Source organism: Saccostrea cucullata, unplaced genomic scaffold (assembly GCF_032062105.1).
Source record: "Saccostrea cucullata isolate Sc308-1 unplaced genomic scaffold, CSIRO_AGI_Scuc_v1 ctg1254, whole genome shotgun sequence".
Classification (NCBI taxonomy): domain Eukaryota; kingdom Metazoa; phylum Mollusca; class Bivalvia; order Ostreida; family Ostreidae; genus Saccostrea; species Saccostrea cuccullata.
Window position 1 is genome coordinate 120,342 of NW_026919580.1, and position 22,333 is coordinate 142,674.

Sequence of the window (22,333 nt, forward strand, 5' to 3'; positions counted from 1 at the left end):
GAAACGGAAGACCTCAAAACAGATGTTTACATGCAAGATCTGACACATACTTAAAAAGAATATTTATTCCAAACTAAAGATAGACTCTGTAACAAAATCTATTTCTCTTGAAAAACTGAAAGCAATGGATTTGTTCATATTTGTGGATTTATGTCTGTTTCTCAAATTAAAATTAAAATATGAAAATTTAAAGTCAATATCATAAACTAAGACAGACTGATTCACATGAGTGTTTCAATTTCATTATGCTGTTTATTCCTTGTCATCCCCCAACAGATGCTCTTCTGGCAAATCATGATCGTGCTTGGAATCAAATTTCAGTACTCTGATGACAGTCACACCTATCAAAAAGAAATTTAAATTTTTTATTGAATTTTTTTTTAAAAGTGCAACTTATACACTGTTATAAGATAAGATAAACCATCAAACTGAGTTCAAAGATTCTGTCACATTTTCCGGTAGTCTATAATTATTTAAAAATATAGGTTTACAGGCAGTCATTTGAGGATGTTATAAAATAACATATTAGTTCTTCATGATTTCAAATAAAGAAAATGTACATTACTTGTTCATATCGAAATTTATTAGGAATGATAATGGTTAACAGTTGTTAACCGATTAATTAGCCAAAAAGATGGTATCCAGTTATTTTTTTTTTATGTGTCAGGATAAGACCATTCGTAAAGGTGTTACAGCAATTAAGAACAATGCGCTAATGAAGTGACAAAACACTATTGCATATGGAACAAAGAGCTAGCGCAAAGTAACAATGTGGCTCTAGCTCATTTATAACACCATGCTAGTAAGTTTATGACAACATTCTGGCCAGTTTAAGACACTTACAAGGCAGAATGAAGTAAAAATGTGCTACAACACTTATGAGGATGGTCTAGTGTGTTTATGACAACACAATGACAATGTACTTGTGCATTGTAACAATGTTGCAGCAGGCTTTTACACCACACAGTCAAGATTACATGTAATAGATTGTGTAAAGCTGTGTTGGCATGGCAGCATGTTTTGTGGCAGCACAACTGCATGTTATTTTAAGTTGCCTTAGCCTGACAGTGTTGTGAACACTGTGTTAGCACATTGTTCCTAAACATGCTGAAGCACTTTTACAATTAGCCTTATCTGGACACCATAATTTTCATAACCAACTAGCTATGTTTTTTTTGTAAAAGTACATGTACCAGGGTACATGTAAATCATTTTTTTTCATTTAGATTTCCATATGTTTTAAAAAGACAAGGAATAAAATTCAATTTTCTATAAGCTTCTATTCATTATAAGTGTTTGCCAAAGCATTTTTCCCTATATAACCAAAATACATCTTTGTCTTTATGGTAGCCTAGTGGTAGGGCATTCCCTTTATATAATCCTGAAGTTTAGCTTGATTTCTAGCCGGGCTCATTGCTACGAAGTTCAACAGGAAATGCTGCTTCATCACTGATGCTTAATCAAAGGATGATGTGACATAACTGCTATCTGGGGCCCTTTTTCCACGACGAATTATATTTAATCTACAACAATGTTGGTAGTTTTCAAACATAAGTGAATAAATATGACGCCTTTCGAATAGTTTCAACAGTTCAGGCACATTTTAATTATAAGGAATACTGCATTATCTTTGATTTTTTAGACCCTATCACAGCTAAATTTGGCCAGGTTTGTGCGAATATTTATTTTTAAGGCAGGGAATGGGCGGGTCTCAGTACAATAGTGGGATATGCGTGTCTGAGAAGACCTTATATGGCTATTGTTATCATTTCGCACTTTTTCATTGACCAATCCGAATAACAGAACAACAAAACATGCTGGTTTACTACGCTTACATTTTATCAGAGACACGTGGTTTAGGTTTATATTTACCTGTTATCTTTTTCTACATTCAAACTTTTATAATGGTCAGCCAATGCTACTTATACTTAATAATAAGCATGGATTTTCAGCATTTACGGTTTTTAGGGTTAAAAATGCACATGAAAATTGTATTCAACGATACTCGGAAATATGTGTAGAACTAGCAAATTGCTCACCAAACACGCTACAAAACTTTAAACTAATGTATATCATGTATATTCTATCAAATGCTTGTAACTGTACATATGAATTTTATTGTGGTGTAGGAAATGGTACATATGTAGATCCGTGTCTAATCTGTGACTTAAATGCATAAAAAGATATTTAAAAGCAGTAAAATTCCAAGCATGTTGCCATAGTATTTTTGTGGTACTCACTCGTAACGAATTTCATATAGCTGATTGGTCAGTTAGAAAGTATCGCCCGTGCCTCGATTAGCATATGAATTCATTCTTACGTCAGAAAATCTACTTCCGTCGATCTGTTTATAATGGGAAAGGCCAACTATATTTTACAATATTTTTTTAAAATAGCATGTGAGCGCAATTAGGTACAATTTTCTCCTTTCACGTATAGGTAGATTTCAATAAAATACAGTGACCAGACAAAGGAGAAAATTGTACTTATCTGCGCTCGTATATTTTAAGGGCTTCAAAGAGTGGGGGGGGGGGGGTTAAAATGCAATGGGAATTGAATGTAAACATGTTACCCCTACCCCAATAAAAGACCTATATCTATTAAATCACGTTTCTATTTTTGTTAAAAAATAGTATTCTATACAGGTACACATTTCAGTGATTAGTTACATACAAAAATTTGAGTAAAATTTAGACATTTAACTTTTTGTCAGTATACGAGGGGCCGCAAGTCACCTCATCCTTTACAAGTTAAAATATAGTACATTTGGGCAATCAAATTTGAGGCAAATTTGATTGCTAAATTTGAAATTTGAATCAAAACTTTTTAATGCTATATGTATGCCATAGAGATTTTTTGTGGATTACATATCCTCTCAATGTCTGAATTTGTTTTTAAACTCTCATCATGGTCTTTGTTCATTACCCTGTAAATGAGCCCAGCTTTCAGTTCTTCTGAGTACTTTGATTATTCACTGTATCAAACATAAGACAAAACATGATGCAGTAATGTTACTTAACCATGCACCCAGAATTTGAGGTGAATGAGACCTTAAAAACCTCATAGTACATGTTAGGACAATGTCACTGAGTTCCAAATAAAGGTCTAAATAAAAAATATTCACCGGTATATATTAACTCCTCCAAATGAGTGAAGGTCCTGGAGTGAAAATTCTCAAAGAACATTACCAATCAAAGTACCAATAAGAAGCTGATTCTTACATCACAGGTTCCAATCCCATAGCTAAATGCTTCAGACAGTTTACTCCAATGAGACCGCATACCGAGATTCAGTGTCAAAAGGATCCCTTACTTCTCAAAGGCAATACGTGCTGAGTACAAGTCTATATTTGCAGCTTACTATCCCAAGTGGTGGCATCATGAAATGACTGGAAAATGTTTGATAGGCCAATAATCAAACAAACCATTCCTGCAGTCATCTAAAAATAAGCAAACTTTCTATTATTACAATTGTTTTTACAAATTTCTTTTGAGATTTAACTGAGCAACAATTGTGCAAATTTTTGTCAATAAATTTTGATACTAAAGACTTTGTTTGAACAGCTATTTATAGCAATTACAGACAGCAGCACGAAGCGCTGCTCATAGTGCAAGCTCTCATGACAACGCCTTGGTGTCGAAAATTATCACTCGCTTATTGATCCACACAATTTCTTTTCCGCAGTAACTTTGGACCCACAGTGCTTTGATTCTTTAAGCTACATTCTTGCAAGAATTGATCAAAAGTTTCCAAAAAATAAATTCACCTTGATTTAATGGATAAATTGCAGATAAATAGTGGGGGAAAAAATTCTTCATTAAAGTCAGCACTATTCAAGATTTAGACTGGTAGTGTAGGCCTAACTTACACCACGACATCATGTGACTTCAAAGTCTAGTGCCCTGTTCACACGGAGAGTTTAATTCGCAGTAAATGATTGCAAAGTAAACTAATGCGAATCAAACTAATGGGAATCAAACTGTGTTAACATGACAGCTAATGCAAATTAAACAAATGCGAATAAAAATTTTACTTCTACAGTCAAGTGTCAGTAAGGCTATCCGCTCAAAAATAGCACAATTAAGTACTTAAAGCTTACCACCAACATGTAGCATTTGAATTAATTTTGCCATTACACATGCCTCAAAATTTAATTCGAATAAGCGTCCCTTTGTGTTCACATGGAGCTAATGCAAAGTAATTTAATTCGCAGTAAAGTAATTCGAATTAATAAAACTAATTTGAATTAAACTCCCCGTGTGAACAGAGCATCGATGCACCAAATATCAAGTGCGGTTTGACAAGCCCGATCTAAATTAAAACTGAATAAGTATCTGCCCTCACCCTTACAGTCACACGTACCGTCAACATATTGTTACGGTGTATATTCAACAAATAATAAGTGTAGTGTGAATTACCCCTCCATGGTTACTGCGGTATTGCTCTTTTGTAGGGCAAAATAATAACGTTTGGCAAAGTTTTTGTTGAGAGATAATTAAATGACGTATATTTAACAATTACGTATATGTCATATTTCACCAAACTATATCATTTTGCCCTGCAAAAGAGCAGTACCGCAGTTACCGTGAAACGATCTATAATAATAATAATAATAATAATAATAATAAATACTTTATTTAAAGAAGGTAACCTGGTTAGTGCATGCACTATTCTTCCCCAGGGCCTTCTATATATGTCAAATACAAAAATATACAGAATACAATTCATCATATATAATAGTAATATGTTTAAGGAATTACAATCACAAGATTATGAATGTAGTGTCCATGTATAGTTAATTAACAATCATAATACAATATACAATATCGAAACCTTATTGTGCTCAAATAATTGTGCGACAGCTGATGATGTAATTTTCTATATTACGCTTAAATGCTCGTAGAGAATGAGAGAGTCTAATGTGTTGGGGAAGTTTATTCCATAGATGTACACCTGAATACTGAAAAGATGTCTTGAATAAGTTTGTACGAAATTTCGGCAATCTTAGATCATAATTACTTTCAGATCGAAGGTTATAAGAAGATGATGAATGAAATTCAAATAAATTACAAAGATATTGGGGAGTCGTTCCACTGAAAATTTTGTATAATAATATGTATTTGTATAGATCAACTAGCTCATAAACTGTTAACCATCCAAGTTTCTCAAACAGTGGTTTAGAAGAAGAATCGGGACTTGCGTCAAGAATAATCCTTGCTGCCCTTTTCTGTAATTTAAATAGTCTGTCCATGTCCTGCTTGGGGGCATTACCCCAGATAGTCAAACAATAGTTAATGGATGGTAAAATATAAGCATTGTAATATAGTTTTCTGGTATGTAGAGGGAGAAATTTCTTAATCCTTCGAAGAGTAAATAACTTATAATTTACCGTTTTACAAACCGAATCAATATGATTTGTATACTGTAACTTATCATCAATATGTACACCAAGAATTTTTTCAGTTTCAACCATTTCAATTGTTTTATCTGAGGCATAAAGTTGTAAATTTGGATGATCTAATTTTGATTTTCTTTGCTGTGTTCCCATTAACATACATTTTGTTTTATCTACATTTAAAACCATTTGATTTTGAGCACACCATTTCTCAATCTCATTAAGATCTGAATTTAGTGTATTTTCTAAACATCTTGCATTATTATTATAAGAATACAGAGTTACATCATCAGCAAACATATCAATATTTGAATTGTTTACATGTAATGGAAGGTCATTTATGTACAATAAAAATAAAAGTGGGCCCAAAATTGACCCTTGTGGCACTCCTGCTGTGACGGGTAGAATATTGGAGACACATGATCCAAATTTAACACACTGGGTCCTATCGTAAAGATATGATTTAAACCATTTTATAGCTGTTTGGTCAAATTTGTAATGGGTTAATTTCTCTAGAAGAATATCATGATTCACTAAATCAAATGCTTTACTAAAATCTATAAATGTAATACCGATTAGTTCACCACGATCCATTGCAGTAAGCCAACTTTCTGTTAGTTTTGTAAGTGAAGTTTGACAGGAATGGAGTTCCCTAAACCCCGACTGGGATTGTGTTAGTAGATCAAATTCATTAGTGAAATTTTGTATTAGCTTAGCTACATGTTTTTCTATCAATTTAGATATAGTTGGTAGAATAGAAATAGGACGATAATTATTCGGGTCAGCTTTGTCACCTTTCTTAAAAATAGGTGTTACTTTGGCTTGTTTTAAATTTGTCGGGAAAATACCACTTACTATGCTAGCGTTAATAAGATGAGTTATAGGTTTACATATATATTTAGATGTGACTTTCAGAAGACGGGGCCCAATAAAATCAATACCAGCTGATTTATTGATATTTAGAGAATTTAACATGTTAAAAACTTCACTTTCCTCAATTTGATGAATACTAAACAAGGTTTCCTCATCAAGCTTAGACCTAACAAAATTACATAAGATATTAGGATCATAATCATGTTTTGGCATTTCCAAAAGAAGCTTGTTAGAGACATCCGTAAAGTGGTTATTAAAAGTATTTGCAATATTCTGTAAATTATCAACAATTTCCCCATTAGAAGACACATGAGATGGAGTTGTATTCTTAAGATTACATGTTAATTGATTAAGATAGTTCCACATTTCTTTGGGATTTGAACTCTGTTCAATCGCTGTTTTATAGTAAGAAGATTTTGATTTGTTTATAAGATCGCTAACTTTGTTTCGATAAATTCTATAGTTTTCCATGTCTCCTTCTTTGTGGTAAGAGTCCCGTAAATGTCTAGCATTGTTTATTTCTTGTGTCATCCATTTAGGACGGATTTCACTCTTTACTCGTTTTGTTTTAACCTGTGCATGCTGGTCAAGTACGCTATTGAATAATTCATAGAATTCAGTTAGTATTTCATTAGGGTCATGCATCTGGAGGAGATTGTTAAATTCTACATGTTTTAAGTCTTGGAGGAATTTATTTTCATCAAACTTTTTGAAGTCTCTATATTGAATTTCTATGTGTTTTCCTTTTTGCGGCATGCATTTTGTTTTTCTAGTGGCACATATTGGGTAGTGATCAGAGATGGCTATAAAAGGTATATTTACTTCACACATGTTATCTGGTTTATTGGTGTAAAAGTGATCTATTAGGGTACTTGAGGTATTAGTTACTCTAGTTGGTGCTGTAATTAATTGTGAAAAACCATACTCTTCCATAGCATATGTCCAACTTTGTGGGGGTTCTTTGAATAAGTCTACATTAAAGTCACCTGTTAAGATAATTTCTGCATCGTCACAGCAGGAGGCACAGTTAATCTCTCTAGCCAGGTCCTCTGCCCAGCAGGAGGGAGCAGATGGTGGACGATATGCTGAACAGTAATAAATTGGTTTAGAATTTTTAATCTTTAATTCCAGCCAAATTGTTTCAATATTACTGATTTCAAAATCAGGCCTACGTTTATATCTTATATTATTAGAAATGTAGACAATAATTCCACCACCTGCTCTCAGAATGCGATCTTTTCTTTCCATATCAAAACCCTCAATATACAATTCAGAATCACTGACTTGATCATTCAAGAAGGTTTCACAAAGTCCTAAAATATTTACAGTTTGTTTGTCATGAAGTAATAGTTTAATTTCTTCAATTTTAGGCAATAAGTGACATATGTTTAGATTTCCAAATCTTAGACCTTTTTTCACCAAACCAAACCCATTATTGCTCAGTACATGTGGTACATGTATATTCTCATTTTTAGATATCGTATGATTAGCAGATTGTGAAACCTTCTTGGTATGAAATCTATGAGTATTCTTGTCTGGTTTTGAGAATTTAGAAGTATTTGGTGAAGTAATTAAATTTTTTGAATTTGTTACAAAATCTAGAGAAAAATATTCACATTGTTTGCATGAACAGTGGATCTTATTACATTCTGAACATAATCTATTAAGAGTCGAATAAACATTGTTGTCAAGAGAAATCGATTGGGAACTATGGTCGGCTACACATTCGTTGCCAGTTTCCTAGTGTCCATTCGGACAAAGCTTGGTTTTATGACCCAGTTCCCCACAATTCCAGCAGTCCAACTTTCTTCCATGTCTGCAGTGTCGTGATATGTGTCCACTTTCCCCGCAGAAATAACAGAAGGCTGGACGGCGGAAGGAAGTACTGCCAAGTATTTCCGATTCTTCACCATTCGTATGTACGTTTCCGACTTTGAGGATACTCACGTATTGATGGAAAATTTTTAGCAGTTCTGCGGTACCTCTGTCTGACAGATGAATGTTGTCTTTCCAATAATACTCTTGTTTGGGATTTCCACGACCAAAGAATTTAGATGTTGGAATCACTGAACCACCATACATTTCACATACACTTTTAATAATTCCATTAACTTCACTGGTGTCTGTATCACGCCTTGGTAATACTTCCGAGATAAATACACTGATACTAGAATTCCGATTTCTGAGATCTGTGATTACTTCTGCGAAATCATTTTCTATTGCCTCTGGGTCTCGTCGTCTAGATGCATCATTTCCGCCAGCCAAGATGATTACACTACGATATGAAGAAACATCCATTTTTGAGAGCTTGGACCGTATATGGGAGATGTTTGCCCCGCGATTTGTGTTGACCTGCACATTTGAACGCAATCCTCTGGTGCGGATCCTTTGCAGTATGGAACTTCCTATGATGAGGACAGATTTATCCGTTGGGATCTTTCTAGGTTGATTTGTTCCATGTTTGGTGTTTGAATCTGGCGAGGTAGGAAAACTCATAGTATGAGCTTCACTGGCATCTGTCATGGTACATGTACTATTGGATATTGTCGGAGCTTTAAGGGTGCATTGGGTATGCCTAGATACACCGGCTGGAATGTGAAGGAGTCCGTCTGTTGATGTCTCCTTTTGTTTTGTCCTATTAGGAGTTGTTTGGGTAGCTCTTGAAACAAGCGAGGTGACATTTTTTGACCCATTTAGTTGCTGTTTTAGGTCACTGACTTCTTGTGACAAAAGCTTGACGGTATCAGACAATTCCTGAATAAGTTTGGCACTGCCAATACACTGATGACAATTTTGTGATGTCTTACCCTTAGGGGTGGAGGTGCATTGAGGAGATGTTTCATCTAAAGTCTTACAATTTGTTTCCAAATTTAGATCCAATTTATTCAAGTCCATGAGGAACTCCTGATACCAAGAAAAATACGATTCCCCTTGGATATGTAGAGAGCTTGTTGTCTCGTAGATGGTAACAGTGACAGTTTTATCCTGTGATTTATAAATAGATCCATGTCGCCTTTCATTACTGTCTTTAAATAATAGGAGTTTCTTCTCCAACAGATCTAAAATGATGGGGTACTTGTCGCCATTGAAAGTAATTGTAACACTTTCCTGGTTTTCCTGTACTTGCAAGAAATTTGGCACATCATTTACACTAAGTCCCACAGATTCCGTTGGCAGATCATTAGTTAAAATAAACGATCTTGAAAATCCGGTAAATGAGTCCAAAAGTGACTTGAAAAGATTAGAATTTTCACTCAAACTCATTATTATTCCATTGTTAAGCTACGTAGAGATAAGATCTTCAGGAGCTGTAAAAAACACGTCTGGTCACCTTGACTGCTTATCTATCTTTAAGAGAATCACTATGATGGATAGTGGAGTGTTGAATTTTTTGTTTTGAAAATGAGTCTTGTTGATATTAAATACTCACATATATATTTAAATAAAAAATAAAAAGCTCTTGGGATTTTAAAAGGCTAACAGAAAGCGTCTGAGCCTTAAAACAGATAATGTATCGGTTCTAAAAATATCAATGCTCTAAGCTGCCATAGTCAGATAGTAATTTAAATTTTAGGTAAAATAAATTTCTAACCTTCATTCCGATAGTCCACGCCAATCAAACTTTAAAATGTCACCGTCGACTCTTTCATCACTCGATACATTTATCACTGGGAACCACGAACCAGAGTCAAGAGTGTTCAGCTTGTTAAAGTAACAGTCGGAATTTCCTCGTAAACAATTCACACAAAAATTTATAAATCGGATAATTCTGCTGAAAAATAATGCTCCAGAGGATTGATAAAGTACTTCGTAGCTGCAGATTAATTGTGCGTGCATGTCTACATACGGCCTGTGGCTTGTGTGGTAAGATTAATGCTCAACTTCACATGATTTCCAACTTTCAGTTTGTAAACATGTGTCCAACTTTTGGGACACACTAATAACCGGATATACGAAAGACCTGATATTTACCTGATGTTTTTATTTTAGATTAAACGAAAATATTGAGTACTTCTAATGACTCATTTAAATACTTTATGACTATGATGCATAATGCTATACAAAAATTCGTTTGTTTGGAATATTTACTGACGATTTTGAATCAGGTCAAATAAGGTTTTTAGTATATCAGTCTTTAGTACCTTCCCATTTCCCACAATGCCGCGCGTTGTTTACAAACAAGAGGCCCCCAAAAGACTTCCTCTTAACTAATGCATAAATATTTTGATTTTACTTATTGCCATGTACATCATCACATTATGTTAATTATTTGAATAAAAGAAAACAGAGAAACACCGAATCAAATCAATATCTTTCCTATGCATCAACGAAAACTATGCAAGAGGCCCAGTCAAGGCTTGGCTTACAGTAGACAACTTGTTCCTGTAACGTTTCTCATATATTTATTTTATAAAAAAAACTATTAAATATTGCTTGAAGCTTATTTCTCTTTATATCAAACGACAAGATTTAATCAGTTCGAAACTATTTCAGTCAAACTTTTTCATAATATACCAATATTTTTAGCTATCAGAAAAAAACTTGTATGAGCTATTAACCCCTAATAATAGGGGCCAGCCCCTTTTCTTTGACCTTATATGAAAGCTCTCGTAATTATGCACAACTTTTGTTCTATATTTCTTACCAAATTATTCTCGGTTCAAAAGTTATTACACAAAAAGAAGCAAAATTTCATGGGGAAAAAAATACTAAAAAATGCCGTCACATAGCTTCCGATCTTTAAAAAATCAGCTTATAATTTTATCGATATGCACATCTACAATGTATTGGCTACAAGTTCTCAAACTTTCATGTAATTATCATATGTCGTTTTTGAGTTTATTAGTGGACACGAGACATCAAAATTATCAATTAAAGGGCAATAACTCACAATGTAAGGCATGTATCAAAAAATTGAAAGCAGATGTAAATAGGTGTTAATACAAGGTATCTAACCTGAAAGTTTCATAAAAATCAGTGGAAAGGTCTTTGAGAAATCGCCTGTCAAAAATCCGGCGGGAAAAAAAAACGCAAATGATAATAAGAAACAGTAGAATAACAGTAGGGTCTTCCGAAGGAAGCTCGGAAGACCCTAACTAGTGCTAATTGTAACGGGAACCGTTACAGATGTTCCCCAAACGCTCCCCAACTCCCTTCTCGTGCCATATTCTCTGTAAGCTTCATAAAGAAGGCAAAATCTATGCATTTAAGAAAGTATACCAAATATTTCAAATTTAAGTAATGCAGGCGTGCGCATGTGATTGCATGAACGTAATGACGATATCATCTTGTCTACACTATTTTACACATATGCACGTGCACGCACATGCATGATGACCATACCTTCTTGTAAGAGTCCATTATGTCTGTCTATGTTCTTAATCCCATCCTGTTTGGTTGAAAAACAAGGGAGTTATAGCCATTTAAAGTTTAAGCCAATCAGATTGCAGCGCACGTGCATGCGCGTGTTTTCATGACAATTATCATATATCTTATAGTAGGACATCTTAAAGTATACATATGTTTTAAATTTCAAAGTATTTTATAAAAAAACAGAAAAGATATTGAGATTTTTGTTTCAGCCAATCAGAACAAAGCGCACGTGCACGCACGTGCATGCATGTGAATGGTGACCAAACCATATTGTAGGAGTCCATTATGTCTATCTATGTTCTAAATCCCATGCTGTTTGGTTGAAAACCAAGGGAGTTATAGTCATTTAAAGTTTCAGCCAATCAGATTGCTGCGCACGTGCATGCGCGTGATTTCATGAAAAATTTTTTGTATCATATTGTAGTACATTCTAATACATGTCTATGTTTTAAATTTCAAAGCATTTCATCAAAAAACAAAAAAGATATTAAGATTTCTGTTTCAGCCAATCAGAGCAAAGCGCACGTGCATGCGCGTGAGTTCATGTAAATTTGACCATGTCGTCTTATCTACACAACTTATATATCTTTATATGATGAGTTTCAAAACATTTTATCAAAAAAGTTACAATCATATTAAATATATCGGTCAGTTTACTCATTGCACGCGCCCGCACGTGCATGCGAATGCGCGCAAAATGACCTTCGTTCGGCACATCTACACAACATGCCTACTAACCCTAAAAAGGTTTTAACTTAGTTTGGTGAACAGTTTCTGAGAACACTTCCGGACAAAAAAGTACCGGAGAAGAAATAAGAAGAAAAAAGAATAATAATAATAACTAGAAACTCTTGTTGCTATAGCAACAAAAAAGGTCTTCCGTTCTCCTCTATTTATCTGTATGAATGAGCTTTTATCTATGTTATAAAGGCAGATAATATTTACAATGATTACAGGAAAACAAACGGCCGGAGGTATAACTCACTAAAATTCTTGACGTTACTTTAGACAGTTTAAAGTCTTAATAACATTCATGAAATATCATTTTCAATTTTTTAGCACTTCCTGTGATGACTGGAAGTGACAGAGGACGCATTTTACCCTATATCTGTTACCCAATCTTCACAAGTTTAGTGCCTTGGTCTGTTACATTTTAAGAAATCTCGTAATGTTAACTTCTCGTTTTGAGGACAAGAAATCACGTGACCGCGAGTAAATTTTAAAAAAGATATTTTACGTTACTTTAGACTTTTGCAGTCTGAATAACATGTCCTAAAATCATTTCAAATACTCTTTTTATAAAAGATATTTCTGGGATAGTATGATACTCAATTTATGCAGTTTTTTCTCTCATAACTGGAAGTTGTCGTTTTTGTTTCTACTGGGACTGACATATTTCGAAATAACAAATAAGATGCTGTATAATATAATATTAAGAAAGATTCCACAAAGAAAAGTTGAATTTTTTGATATATTTGATCACTTCATGTGACAACCGGAAGTGACTGCGGACGATGTTAACTCAAATCGATTTCTCTACTCAGCATAATCTACCATTCCTATTCCTTTGGTGTCTTAATCTCTTACCGTTTACGAAATCTAGCCATGATAACTTCTTAGTTTTAGGACAGAAAATCACGCGACCGGAAGTGAATTTTATAGAGATATTTGAGGTAACTGTAGATATATTGAATCTGAATAACATACCCCAAAACCGTTACACACTTTATATATAAATAATATATATTTGAAAGAAAATACTCAAATTATGTAGTTTTTCTCTTATAACCGGAAGTTGTCGTTTTTGTTTCCGGTGGGCCTGATATATTTTGAAACTAGAAATAAGATGTTATCAGGTGATGCAATAAACTTTCCATAAAAGAAAAGTTGAAATTTTCGATTTCTTTGATCACTTCCTGTGACGACCGGAAGTGACGGCGGACAATCTTAACCCACACAGTTTTGCCTACTCATGAAGATCTACCATTTCTATAAGTTTGGTGTCTTCATCTCTTACCATTTACGAGATCTCTCTATGATAAGTTCTCAATTTGAGGACAGGAAATCACGTGACCGGAAGTGAATTTTAAAAAGATATTTGACGTTACTGTAGAAATTGGCAGTCTGAATAACATATCCAAAAATCATTTCAAATACTTTATCTATAAAAAATATTTATGGGAAAGAAAAATACTCAAATTATGTAGTTTCTCTCTTATAACCGGAAGTTGCCGTTTTTGTTTCCGGTGGAACTGACATATTTCAATACTACAAGTAAGATGCTATAATGTGATGCAAAAAAAATTTCAAAAAAGAAAAGTTGAAATTTTCGATATTTATGAACACTTCCTGTGACGACCGGAAGTGACGGCGGACAATCTTAACCCAAATGGATTTGCCTACTTATCAAGATCTATCATCCCTGTAAGTTTGGTGCCTTAATCCCTTACCGTTTCTGAGATCTCACTCGGATTAAATATTTTTGAAAAAAGCGGAAATCGGACATATCTGACGACCGGAAGTGAATTTTCAAAAAATGAAAAAAACGTCTCGGAGTATTTTCATTTTCTATCATCCCTGAAAATTTCAGGAAAATCCGTCCAGCCATCTCTGAGAAATCCTGCCGACAAGATTTGGGGAAAAAAATAATAATAATTCTCTCCGGTCTATCCACTGTCTCATAATACAGAGTACTTTTGGTGTGGTAAAATTTCTCACACGCGTCTATAAAATTCCCACTGACACGGTTCATTTTTGTGATATTAAGAGACGCATCGCTAAACACTAAGTCAAATTTCTGTAGCTTGACAGCGCATCCATGATGCTCAAGATGTCATCTCCCAATTTTACACTGTATCTTCTCGCATACCTTCAATGTAAAACTAAGATTACTTAATACTAATAAACTCTTATCGATACCAAATAACAAACTTGCAAAAGATAGGCACAGGTATAGCGAAAATTTTGTAAACTACTTTAGCGATAAAACTTAAATACAATAATGTAAACACTGTTTTACCCAAAATATTGAATTCATACAAATAATGCTGGAAAAGAAATGTCTGTTTAAATAAATAGTAAATGAAATTAGTACATTTATGTAAGTTATGACCTACGGGTTGTGGTAGGTGGACTCGTTCAGTAGTGGTCTGGGTACAATGTAATTATTATAACGTCTTGCAAACTTCTGGAATTTGTATCTAAATATTGGCGTTCCTGTCACATAGGCATCGTACAGAACTGTGAAGTTAGCGAGTGCTCTCTTAGCGTTCTCTGTACGGACGTCTACCATATTAATTGTGCTCACATAGAATGTTCTTCTTATTGCTGTATCATTCTCCGTGATTAAATTTCGCAGGTTCGTCTCGTAAGCAAAAACAAACTCGTGGAAACTGTTACATAAGTGGGAGAGTGTCCTTTCCTCCATGGCGTCCCTGCCCCTCATAAAGTTCTTCTGGACATTATAGATTTGAAATCTAAGCAGTAGTATTCTCCTGTTCGTAACTCTGATGGCACTCTTGTAATGCTCTGTTACATTCCCAATCTGATTCATAATATGTTTCTGAATAGTTTCTTGGATCAGCTGTTTTACGTCTACAAAAGTCCTTTCCATTTGTTTCACTTTTTCTTTGAATGTCTCTAGTTTTCGTGCGTCCATGCGATGTGTAATTTCCCGCGCTCGTTTGAGCTTTGAGTTGAGTGTTGTTACGTTTATTTTGTCCATAAACCTCTGACCTGCATATTCTGACGTAGTTGCATATGACATGACGGGGTCATACATAGTGTAATCACAGTCGGTAGGACAATCACAGCTCTCTAACCACAGCGAGAAATCATCTGTATAAATAAAAAAAAAAAAATAGTCGTCCATAGCATATAGAAATAAGTACATGTATATGCATTATATGGAATGTATATTCCTCTATTTCATTGTCTTGAAAATCATTATTCCATTAAGTGTATTCGTATTCGATTTTTACAATATTTGTACAAAACACTTGTTCTACCGTAGAGAGGTTTAAGACAAGTAAAATACTGCTCAAGGTCACAAGGAGGAGGAAGACCTGCAAGCAAAAAACAAGGATGTTACTTTTATTGTACATCTACTCCAGTATGCAGATAGGTGTGTGGTGCATGAAAGACATTAAGCGGACCTAAACGTAGACAGGGTGATATACAATGTAACTCTATCAGATCCAAAATCTTTTTTACTCTCTGCTTTTTTCTTACGTGCAAGAAGAATAAAGCAATACATTGTACACCATAAAGCTGATTTTTGAAGTTCAGTAGCGGACTTGAAAAGGGATGTACAAATCACAGATCTTGATTGAAATTGGAATGTCTTGCATTATCAATAAAGCAACAGAAAAACCACAAAAAACTATCAAAGCCATGGCGGGTAACAAATAGCGCAGGGCGAGCATCACAACTCTGGGGAATTTTTAAAAAGAATCATATTCTTCATGATAAAATGTCAATTATATAATAACAAAGTGCCAATTTATTACTGGAGAGATTGTTTTGTTTCATATATTTCCCATGTGACTAATTAGGAAAAACTCAGAAAAATAAGTTGACAATTTAGGCTAATTACAAAACTAATGATGAAAATCAAGGGTAAATTGCATTGCATTTCGAAATTAAGCATTAATTGAATTGAAGGTATAAATAAATATTATTAATCTGAGAAAACATTTTAATGAAATCTGAGTATGTGTTTCATGGAGAAAATACCATTATTAGATATCCTGCATTCCCAATACGTTCTAAATCTCAAATTTTGAAAACAATTCACCGTTTAGGCTGGGCATATAGTAATCTCGGCATCCACACCGTCTAGCAGACACCTCCGTGTAGCATTCCACCAGACAGGAATCGTACGAGTAATGGGGGAAGAACTTCAAAGACTTATACTGGCATTGACCGTGGGGTTTCTCTAGATTGTGCACCTAGAAAGAAATATCTTTCTGCTGATCGACGTGTAGGTAAATTTTCATGAGAAAAGATAGAAGCTCTAATAATATCAAACTACCAAAATATTCTTCATGTGCTACTTTCCAAAATAAATTTGCACTTGTACATATATAAAACACATAACGCAAAAAAAGAAGTTAAAAGGTACTACTAGAGAATACTGAAATGTGCTTACAAACGTTCAAAACACTTTGGCATTAACAAACAAATTCGAATTAGTTGCACAGTTGTACACTTACTAGTATGACTTGAAGTCCTATGAATGCTTGTGTCCCCGTGGGTACAGCGATACCCAGCTCCCGGACCCTTGGGTGATCGTTTTTTACGTGAGTGAGTACTTTTACACCAGCTGCTTCATTGGGTCCTGGCATGTACTCATACTGTTCTACATTCAACAGCAACTTCAGACCATTGTCTGCACCTTATTAAAAAATAACAATACTCAGGGCTTTATTGCAACATATATGAAATAACCAATGGTCAATTCTTAAGCTTTTTGCTAATTATTTTATTTTTTCACCCAAAATAAAATAGATTAAGATAACAATCAGTGATCCATCTAAACACCTACAGTGTACAAACAAAACAAAACTGTAAAATGAGCATAAAACACAGACCGGGTGAGATCTGGTGACTAGGAGAAATAAGCATAGAGTTTTTGAATAGCTACATTTAATTTATATCTTTCTCTTACATGTTTTAACACATAACGTAGATAGGGGCTTATTCAGCTGTTGCTCAAAATCTATTCAAAATATTCAAAGCAGGAGCAGAGCAAACATGATGGGATCAGTTGCTATTTGTGAACATATCCTACCAACTAGCCATAACCACCGAGAAAAAAATCGTAAAGAATTCAATGTGCAATTAATGGACTTTTAATTAGTATAAACACAAGTTAGCATTCGACTCAATGATAGATTGTTTTCACTTACACGGTTATTGTATCAACCATAGAACTTGCAAAATGATGACTTTATACTATGCTGTATTCTAGTTTCATCGACGTTTTTTGTCAATAGCTTGCCTCGTTGTAGAAATTGTTCGTACGTATCGACTGAATTGAGAGGTCTACATAAACTTTATATGCAGGAGGTAAGAGTATACTGTTACATAAGTAAAGGAAATTTTTTCATTGAAAAGTTGAAGTTACGACATTTATCTATGGCACGCCAAATTCACAAAAATGAGCTAAACCTAGTTTCACAATTGATAAACTAGGTTTATCGACTGTAAACTATAGTTTACAAACCGTAAACTATGGTTAACAATTCGTTAAGTTTAGTTTTCATCTGTAAAACTATATTTAACGGTTTTTAACTACAGTTCACGAATGCTAATCTAAGTTTATCTGTTTGAAATAAGCGTTAACAAATAGATTCACGTTTGTAAACTATAGTTTACAATCGTAAACTATAGTTAAGAGTTGTTAATCATAGTTTCACAAATCGTGAAACTATATTTATGAGATCGTTAGCTATAGTTAACGGTTTGTAAACTATAGTTTACAAATTGTGAAACTGTATTTATCAGATTATATATGTTTTGCAATCGCAAATGATTGTTTTCTGTGTTAAGTATGGTTTACGCTTGTGAAACATAGATTATCGCGTTAACTACGGTTTACGTATGTAAAATATAGATTAACGTTGTTAACTATAGTTTACAATCCGTAAACTATAGTTTACAACCGATAAACCTAGTTTATCGGTTGTGAAACTATAATTAACTCATTTTTGTGAATTTGGCGTGCCATATTTATCATTAAGCTTTGTTGTGAAGTTACCAATAATGTAATTTTTCAGTAAAAATATACGGATATAAAAACAGATGTGTCAAACTTTGTGATATCTTTCATTTCAAGCTCACAGAAATACCGAGTTGATGAATGGAATTAACTATTGTTAATTGATAAAACGTATCTTAAATAAATTCGAATTCATGTATGTACAAAAATAGATCTGCTTTTTGCTTATAATGGGGTGCAATTATGACGTTGTCTCCAAATATATTGTCAACCAGAAACAATCATCTTTTTAATTTCATCTTCAGAGTATTTGTATTTCTCTTCTTCGGTAAATATTCCATGTATCTTCAATGCATACCTGTAGATCTGGAATTCTCTGGAGCCACGAATCTGTAACAGTTGCCATAGTCCGTCAATTGTTCTGAAAAGTTTTTGGGTCCACAATGTAAATCCGCCCATTGGCAACTTAAAAAAATAAAAGATTTATAGAGAACAAAAAAGTTAAGTAGATAAGTTTTCAATGCAAAAGAAATTAATAAACGAACGATTTTTAATTAAAGTAATTGGGTGGCGAAAAGTTCAAAATGAAAATGTTGTATGTACCTTTATCCATTTACAAAATGATTCATACCAGAAACCAATTTTCTCTGAGGTCTTTTACGGCATTTAATAACGATGAAAAATGATAATGAACAATGATCAATCTTTTAAAAATCTATAACCAATACAAATCTGTGAAAAGGGCATAAAACACAGAACCCTGGGAATTCCAGAGATGATTCAAGTCCCAGGATCATGAAGCATCTTAAGTTTAAGTCAAATTATTCATGTTGAACTAGAATTTTGATTAACTAAAGTAGACAAAAACTTAAATATTATTTAATATTGCTTTACAAAAGGGTTGTTATCTGCAAAATTAGAGATTCGTTCAATAATGAATAAACATTTTACAGGCGATAAAAAATTGGACTTAAGTCTACCAGGGGTAAGTCTGTTTCATGATCCTGGGACAAGGTGACTGGAAGGAGTAAGCTCACACCCGCCGTGAGCCTTATGGATTGATTAGGTCGACGGAACATTTCGTACTCAAATTCAGTATGAAACAACCAAGGCTTAGCATTTGGTATGAAACAAGTCAGCCTAATTATGACCAAATGATAGGTTTATATATTTGCCGACAAGGTTATTATAACGACCATAGAATAATTATACCAAATGCCGATTTTAAAGGAGGTTGTTGAATAGGGCTGGGACGATATATCGAGATATCGATATATCAAGATATATGTGAGGACGATACGCATATCAATACATACATGTATGAAGAAATATCAAAATACCACCCCAAAAAATCTGAGTCATGTTTTTCTTTGTTTATTTAACATTTGGGGTTTAATTTATAAAATAAATATTAAGCTAAATATAAATACAGATATGAAATAAATAATGATTAATACCATTTAAGTAAAATATTTTTGTTTTACAACATATAAACAACTTGAGTAAGTTATTCTTATTTGCAAAGAAATAATTTGTTTGAAAGACTTTATAAGCAATTAAACATATCGTGATACATATCGTATCGTGGCTCAAATATCGTGATACGTATCGATATAGAAAAAGTTGTATCGTCCCAGCCCTATTGTTGAAACCTCGGTATAACATCAACTTATGTCTCAAGAGCCTGTACTTTTGAGAAATTTAATCTTATTCAGAGCATGCTATTGAGTTTCTAATACGTTGGGATATGTAAACACCACATACAGGTAAAGGTTACTCACATTACCTTACAATCATGTCTTCTTTTCTGTGAGAGGCCTGCTGGAAGAGTTGGTTGAATGTCAGAGTGGAGGCGTGGAACCTGTCTAGGTCCCTCTGTGAGAAAGATTTCGAGCTTCCATTGTACATAGTCTCTATAAGACGATACCAATTCCTCTCGGCGGCAGTTGTAGCTCTATAAAAAGCATTAGTAAGCACAATGAAATATAATCATTTATGGCTAAAGTATAATCATAAACAAATTTTATATTACATTTTGAACATTTAAATAACATGTGAATTAGCTGTCAAAACTATCAAATTTTCAATAAATTTACACAAAGGATCAAATTCACAATTTACCAAGATAGTTTACAATTACAAACGAACAATAATAAAACAAAGAAACAAAATAAATGAAATAGACTTTACTTGAATGCGTTTTGGTTACAGATAGTAACGGCGGGGAAGGTCAGGGATTGGTTGTAGTTGATTTTGACGTTAACGTTGACGGGATTGCTGTGTAGGTACATGATTCTGTCTATAATCTGATACGACATCAACGTAATACAAAACAACATCAGCACTGTCCACAGCAACCTGAAATAATGAAAAATGATTAAACTGGTACTCAATCATTACTGGCTTGAACACGGTTTTCTAGAAAGAAGAAATTAGTCATCTTACATGTAACATTTTTATTGATATATGTCTTGAAATATGTGAGTTTCTGACCATTCATATCAGTAAGGAATATTTCTGAATATGAATATGTACGATTGTTTATTTGTATATTTACGTATGTGTTACCCTATATATTTAAGAGAAGAGAGACTATTGCATTAGCAATTCTTGTCTCCTACTGGCAAGTATGATCTGGTTCCAATTAAAAATTAAAAATGCGTTTATTCCGTCATGCAAACTATATCAAGGTAAAGCCACATACCCCCCCCCCCCCCCCCAAAAAAAAAATCAGTTCATCATATTCTGCAAGCTTTTAGGGGGAAAAATTGTGAAAAATGCAAAACTTGTAATTCCGTCAAAAATCATTGAAGTGGAATGAAATGCAAATTTATGAAACGCCGTAACTGCCTTATGTGGAGAACTTTCATTATATGATGGTACTTTGTCATTACAGTCAATTCTCGATAAACCGCCACCTTTTGTAATTCAGAAATCATGGCGGTATAACGAATTTGGCGATGAATTGAATTTCCCATCATTTAGGAAACAAGAAGTAGAGTTACTGTTCTTAACAATACCATTCGCGTTTCTATTCGTATTATTACATGAACATGTATATAAAATTAAACATACTCCTAAATTTGATTATACGTCAAGTAATTTTTTATGTACAGTTTAGCTAAACAAAATGTGCAGTTATGAAATAAAGATAAGTACATAATGTATATAAGTATGCATGTACATCTGCAGTCTGATATTGAAAAAAACACATGCTTGATCGATCTCGTAAGATATTGCCGATAGTACTTAAAATGAATTATTCAAATAAATTCATTGTTAATGGCATCATTGTTAATGAAACGTCCAGAATTTATACTGTATAATTAGTTTTTAAGCAAATTTTGTATTGTTTAAAGCAGAGATCATTAAAATAATTTCGATATCGATGTGCTTTAACAACGACGTCCAGCTTTCAAGGCAAAGCCGTGACTAAATGATTTTTATTTAATAGAACGCATTTTTTTATATCACAGTTCATGTTAAAATTTATTTTTTGTTTATTTAATTCTTATTTAATTATTTAATTGCTTGTACCTTGTCTGGCTTTGCATGCTTAACAACAGGGATAGCGTCAACCAATTAGCCACGCTTCACTGACCACATGCACCTGTGGCGGTATATCGAGATAATTGACACTTAAAAATGGACGTTTGTTTTGAAAACAGGGTGGCGGATGGCGGTATGCGAATTTGGCGTTATAAAGAGAATTTTATATAGCAGGAAAAACGTTCTTGGGAAATCATGGCGGTATTGCGAAAATGGCGATGAATCGAATGGCGATAATTCGAGAATTGACTGTATATGATGGTATTTTGTCATTTTATGATGGTATTTTGTCATTATATGATGGTATTTTATCATTATATGATGGTACTTTGTCATTATATGATGGTATTTTATCATTATATGATGGTATTTTGGCATTATATGATGGTATTTTATCATTATATGATGGTATTTTGTCATTA

At 33.7% G+C, this 22,333-nt stretch overlaps 1 protein-coding gene and 1 long non-coding RNA gene across 2 annotated transcripts; both read right to left on the minus strand.

Moving 5' to 3' along the window:
- Nucleotides 1-237: 237 nt before the first annotated feature.
- Nucleotides 238-10,024, minus strand: LOC134233804 (uncharacterized). Its single transcript, XR_009985068.1, has 3 exons — nt 9,861-10,024; nt 3,313-3,439; nt 238-341 (listed from the first exon to the last, which is right to left on the minus strand). It is a non-coding gene; the product is annotated as an uncharacterized LOC134233804 (long non-coding RNA).
- A 4,273-nt stretch (nt 10,025-14,297) lies between these two features.
- Nucleotides 14,298-20,716, minus strand: LOC134233805 (acid-sensing ion channel 5-like; the record flags this gene model as incomplete). The annotated part of the gene is given in 9 exon segments (XM_062715852.1): nt 14,298-14,428; nt 14,431-14,510; nt 14,758-15,478; nt 15,649-15,705; nt 16,437-16,590; nt 16,855-17,036; nt 18,721-18,827; nt 20,149-20,316; nt 20,553-20,716. Coding segments are annotated over 9 exon segments (1,749 nt in total), but the record flags the coding sequence as incomplete, so codon positions are not given.
- Between the last annotated feature and the right edge of the window lie 1,617 nt (nt 20,717-22,333).